The sequence below is a fragment of the Pteropus vampyrus genome, unplaced genomic scaffold, assembly GCF_000151845.1.
Source record: "Pteropus vampyrus isolate Shadow unplaced genomic scaffold, Pvam_2.0 Scaffold43, whole genome shotgun sequence".
Taxonomy (NCBI): Eukaryota; Metazoa; Chordata; class Mammalia; order Chiroptera; family Pteropodidae; genus Pteropus; species Pteropus vampyrus.
The window spans coordinates 10,819,566-10,825,884 of NW_011888824.1; the positions used below are offsets into that span (position 1 = coordinate 10,819,566).

Here is a 6,319-nt window from a genome sequence, read left to right on the forward strand (position 1 = left end):
TGTAATAATTGCTAAGAGAAACTCATGGGCAAAAAGTTTGATGACTTTTTTATGATAAGAAATGTACCCTATTTTCACCTTTATTTTAAAAAACCCGTTACATGTCTTGCTTCTACAACACAAATGCAAAAACGGGATGAGCTTCAGTTGGACCCCAGTCTGTTTCTTTCTTCTTGTTTAGAGTCTTTGCGTTTCGTGTTTCTCTGCTTCATAATTTCAGCTAGCATTATGTGGAATTTTAAGAAAAAGTGGATATGAAGAAGAGTCTTCCTTTAAGAATTTCTTTGACAGATCATTATGTTTTTGGAAGCCTCTCCTTACTTTCCTAGTTATATTGAAATAATAGAATATATCATATGAATGTGCGTGTGCGTGTGTGTGTGTGTGTGTGTGTGTGTTTCTACCCCCAGATTCTGGTACAAAGCTCTTAAAACTCTTGTGATTTCCTAAGTGAGAAGAGCACTAGGAGCATCTTTTGTTCTACTATTTGGTTTTTGACCCTGATTCCTGACACAGAGTTCCTAAATCCCTTGGAATTTCTAGGATGATAGGAATGTCTTTTGTTCTAAAGAGGTGACTCTTGGTGGGCTCCTGGATAGGGAGCTGGTCACCAGAGAGACCAAGCCATGATAAGAAGCTTAGAATTTTCAGCCTTACTTCCCTATTCTCCAGAGAGGGGAAAGTGGAAGGAAATAGAGTTAATGATTGATTATGCCTATGTAATGAAGCCTCTATACTAATTTCAAAAGTACAAGGTTTGGAGATCTTCGGGACTGGTGAACACGTGGAGGTGCTGGGAGAACAGTATGCCCAGAAAGGGCATGGAAGCTCCATACCCCTTCTTCACATACCTTGCCCTACGCATCTTTTCCATCTGGGTGTTCATCTGTATCTTTTTATAATAAACTTGTCAATAGTAAGTAAAGTGTTTTCCTGAGTCTTGTGAGAGGCTCTAGAAAATTAACCAAGCCCGAGGAGGAGGTTGTGGGAACCTCCTATTTGTTGCCTATTGGTCAGAAGCAATCTTGTGAGAATGAGCCCTTAACCTTGGGATATAACACTGACTCCAGGTAGAGAGTGTCAGAATTGAAGACACCCAGCTGGTGTTGCAGAATTGCTCGGTGTTGTAAGTGTGACAGTAGTGTAAGAGTGAAGGAAAGACACACAGAAGGAGGACTGAGTTTTTCTTTATAATCCCTGAAGCCCTACTTTGTGCATACAACATGAGTTTGGGTTTCAGGCATTACTTCTGTGGATACATTTTAATTACCTGAATAACTTCTCAGGGTGGTTAAAATGAACCTTGAAGTAATAGCTATCTAAATTTTACCTACATTCTCTATCTTGATACAATGTCAATGAAACTACTTTTTTGAAGTACTTTTTTCTACAAAATTTATTATTGATGTTCTTTGTATGAACACAAGGTTTTTTGTTTTGTTTTGTTTTGTTTTGTTTTGTTTTTAATTTTAGAACTATCTGGAATAAAAACCTAGTTCCAATTAAGGATAGAGCTAGACTTAAAACTTATTTAACAACATACAATTTTTTAAAAGTAGGATGGCACTCACATTTGTGTAGGAACTAATAAATAATCATGGACAAGTTCAAAACTCTAGTTTGAACTGGAGTTATGCTGGAACTTCTACTGAAACCTATTGCTTCAGAATCTTTGATCATTGATCCAGCAAATTTGATAAAGAGAATACAGTGTAACTTTGAAGTCAAATTTCCATAAGGCTTTTGTTATCATGTCACCCATACGCTTTGAAGGGCTTCTTGCATGCATCACATTATGTTCACATGTAACAATTATAAATGTTTAGAAGTTGTATGATTAAAATTATAAAAACAGATTTGATTAAAAACATGTTTCCAAGTACAACTTGTTACGTGGCCTAAAGTGGCATCAAATTAATATGATGGCCCAGCAGGGCAGGTGACGACTGTGCTGGTAAAATTTGGAAGACGGACATCTTGCTCCATCGTAATCTGCAGCCCTCTCAGAGAGCGTGGTCAGGCGCACTGGGAAAGGAGGGGAAATCACAGCTATGAGAGCACCTCCCTGCACACACCAGATATTCCACCCTCTTCTCTTTCCTCTGTTGTTCATTCCCTCTCAAATCTTGAGGTGCATGAGTAAACAGATTATTATGTTTCTAGAACATAGTGGTGAATCAGCCTACACAAAATTAATGCAATTACTATGTCGATTTCCAGATGTGAACATAATGCCAGCCTATTAAAACTTCTAAAGATGAAGATTAAAACAAAAAAACAAACATTCTGAGTAAACACCCAAATAAAGACATGTCAGCAAATTTAGCGATTATCTGAGGAAATGGCAAAAATCTCCAGACTGGGCATTTTAAAAATTGATTCTCTTCATCACTGACTAGGAAATATAGAATTTCCTTAGGCCCTTTTCAGTCTTCTGCCAGAGTCCTTGCTGCTCCTAGTCCTTGGCCTCTTTCCAGTTATGCCTCTCCCTTGCCCACCCCCGAATCTGCAACCACATCCTCTTGACTTCATTGTTTGCCTCATTAGACCTTGAACCCAGGGCTGGTTTCTTACTTAGAGTTTTGAAATTCAAGGAAAAAAACCCATCTCCATCTTTTGTTCAAAAGTAGCTCTCTTTCCTCCTCTTGCCTCCCCTGGACCTCACATGGGAGAAGGCAGGGTGGCCCAGGAAGGCACACAGCCTAGTTCTATAGCCCAGAGCAGGTTCCTAATGCTGGCTGAGCTCCGGTTTCCTCATTTATAAAATTTTGGATAATTATACCTATTTCTTTTGATTGAAGGAATAAGAGAGAGATTTCACATACATAGTGCCTGGTACATTATAAAGGCTCAATAGAAGGTATTATTATTAAACTTGAGTCTTTTGCTAGAAATAATGTATTTCTAAATTTTTCTGTCTCTATCTGTGACTGTGAAATTATTCTGTTTCTTAGAATGGCTCGATTTTGCTTTTGTCCTGATGCAGGTTTTTGTTAAATTTCTGGACTCCTAGAAAGTAAGACGGAAGAGAACCCAAAGACTAGTTACAATTCATTACCTCATAGTCTGGAATGTTTGGTTCTAGAACTGTAGGGAAAATAAATTTACTACTTTCATGTAAATTTTCTTTTTCTTTTTCTTTTTTGTAACATTAAAATATTTACAAAATTGTCTTAAATTTAATCTTATTCTTGTTTATATTCTTTGTACTGGGCTAATTAAAGCAAGCCCTGATAATACATATTTTTGAGGAGAAAATGAAATGATCTTCAATACTTTAAAACAAATCCAATGGTAAACTGGAATTCATACTCAACATATTCATTTTTTATTCTCCCTCTAAGATAACTTTAGTAATGGGCTAATCATTATAATTAAGCAATATTATTCTGGACAGCAATCTAAATAAAGAAATGTAAAAACCAAATACTGATACACAGCTCTTATAAAAGTTTCAAAAAGTATGATTATTACGATTGATATATTCTTATTTATTATTAAGGTATATAATTGTCTTCAAACCTATTTATGATTATTTTTCAGTGCATATTTTACAGTCAACAGTTACTACTGGGGGAAAATTGTTGGCTATTTCTGGGTCATAGATAAAAGTGTATACTCCAGTCCAGTGATAATCATAGGCTCTGAGGAATGCCCTAGAGAGCTATACCCCAAAGATGGCAACAGCAATCGCCCCTTAAAAAGTTCTTCTTGCATTGACTCGGAGGACTTGCTTTATTGCTTTAGCTATTTTAAGTTTAGACAGAACATCTCACCTGGCCATTTGTGGTAGTTTTCTTTCTTTTCCCCTTTGCTATTACTAGAGTTGTGTTTACTATTTTCATCTTTCCTGTGACACTTTCCCAAAGAACATATATTTGTCTGTAATTCCCTTGAATTTCTCAGGGCTAACATTATTAAGAACAGCTGTATCGGCCTGTTCCAGGTTCTGGGGAAGCATTCTATTTAAATTCACAGAGGGGTACAAGGAATGTTAACAAGAATTCAAACAGTCAGCAGTTGTACATTTCTGTCTATACATGCATTTTCTGCTTCCCACTGAATTCACACAATTTATGCTTCTTTGTGATTTATCCATTCGTTTTGTTTACTGTATGACTGTAAAATAGACATGTGAATTTTGAAGTTTTGAATTGTCTGTAAGTGAAAAAGTTATCTAGTCATGGCTCATCATTCTAGATGTTTGTAAAAGAGAAACCAAGCTATATTTCCAGTGCATCTGCATGCTTACCTTGTCTGACAGCTAGTGTGGTGGTATAGACCAAGAAGAGAAGGATGTAATTGAGGAAACTCTGGAAGACCGGTGTGTTGGCATGGAAATCTTCTGACAGGTACTTGCTGGTCAAGCCAATGCCACAAATAAGGAGGGATAACACCTGGCCCAGAGCCACAGAGATTAACATCTCCCTGGATAATACAGAGAAACAAAGCAAAGATCAGCAGGAAGTTTGTTAAAACAGTAAGTTAGAATATTGAGCACTTGTGCTATTCACTGGGCTAAGCGCAATAAACAGTATTTCTTTTAATCCATCACAGCAATCCTATGAGGAAGGTGCAATTGTCGCTGAGGTTTTACAGGGAAAGAAACCAAAGCTTAGAGGGGTTAAGGAGTTTGTTTGTAGTTACATAACTAGGAAGTGGTAAAACTAAAATTTGAGATGAAATCTCTTCGAGCGATCCTGGCTTCCAGCTGCTGCATTCGGGAAGTATGGGGATAATGAACATCATCCTGATGCCCATCATGGCATGAGCTAAGTCTTCAAAACCCTGATGGAGACCTGAACACTGACCAAGGGGGACCGTATCCCAACCTTATCCTCAGGCTCTTATACCAAGAACAGAGACTATTTTCTTTATAGAGAGAAATTTTGGATCTGGAACACTTAAATGAAGGGGTTGTACAAACCCCTCAAAATCCAGAAGGACCATCTCCTCTCCATTCTCAGATTTGGGATCTCAGTTTGCTCCAAGACGCATTAATAAGCACCAGTATAGGCTCTCCTCTGCTTAAGTTATAAATACTTACACATTAAAACTGTTATTCATGAAGAAAATTTAGTGACCAAGGTAATCATTTCAAATGAAACATTTCAAGATCCGTAAATATTTTCTGCAGCTTCTGCATAGGCACTGCCCCTGGAGGCCAGTGTAGTGGGAACCGGAGGCAAGAGCCAAGGGCTTCACTTTGCATGGGCTTTACAGTCACATATACTTGCATGCTTTGATACAGGAAGAGCCCCTAGAAATACAAAGCAGGCTCTGCCTTGCCCAAAAGTCTCATCTGACTTCCCTGGTTTATTTATAGAAACAGCTATATGAAATAAGCAAGGAGTAGTAGTTCTTAAAAAAAAAAAAAAAAGCATTAAGCAGAGGATTTGCACTATTACATATTTTCTCCCCCACGGTAGATGTGAATCTGTTTTTCTGAAAGGGGCACAGAGTACTGGGCAGATACCTTGGTAATATCTTGCTTTAAAAAAAAAAAAAAAAAAGATAAAGGTATCCATCACATTTTGTTCATTGCCTTTGTTTCCATGAGGAAGAAAAATGGGCAAGGCATGTGGGTCCATGGAAAGACTTTCCTGAGGTTAACGTGTAACGTGTTGGTATAGACTTCTTATTGGTTGTTCTGTTTTCAGGTACTGGCCCGCAAGGCATGAATTCAATCACTATAAAGAAGTCAAAGAGATATTTTTAAACATGTAAGTTTAAAATGTCAGTCTGCTGCTTAAAATCCTACAATGATGCAGTGATTTGTAAGGCTTGTGGTAGACCATATACAAAGACGGCTGCCAACATTTCCTCCCATCCCTCTACATTCACACTGTTCCTCCCAATGGGAGGTGGGGTTGATTTCTCCTTTTCTGGAAGCTGAGCTGGGCCTAAGTTTTAAGAAGCTTTGTAGCTTCCATATTTTGTCCTCTTAGGATTCAGCTTCCATGTATAAAACCCTGAGTTAGACTAATAAATATTGAGAAACCATGTGAAAAGAGAGAGATCCAGCCAGCCACTAGCACCTTAGCTGAAACACCAGACATGTGAATGGGGATCCTGGATCCTTCTTCCCCTGTAGAGCCATACCAGCCTATGTCACATGGAACACAGATGAAACATCACCCAAGACTGCAGGACTGTGAGGGATAATCAATACCTGCTATTGTTTTAAGGCATGAAGTTTTCAGTGGTTTGTGAGGCAGAAAGAGATAACTGAAACAAGGGCCTAAGTGCCCTTCCTCCACTCCTATTACCTCTGGAGCGTTACCTCCTACTCCTCCCATTTTAATTCCCCCACGAAGCC

The 6,319-nt window shown here is 38.2% G+C and overlaps 1 protein-coding gene across 1 annotated transcript in view; it reads right to left on the bottom strand.

Annotated features, from left to right (window-relative positions):
- Positions 1 to 4,433, bottom strand: part of SLC35F1 (solute carrier family 35 member F1) — a 142,618-nt gene extending 138,185 nt beyond the window's left edge. Inside the window, exon 1 of the mRNA XM_023529804.1 lies at positions 4,253 to 4,433. Coding sequence (XP_023385572.1) covers positions 4,253 to 4,424 — 172 coding nt within the window. The 5' untranslated portion in view covers positions 4,425 to 4,433. The remainder of the gene's footprint in view (positions 1 to 4,252) is intronic.
- Positions 4,434 to 6,319: the final 1,886 nt, after the last annotated feature.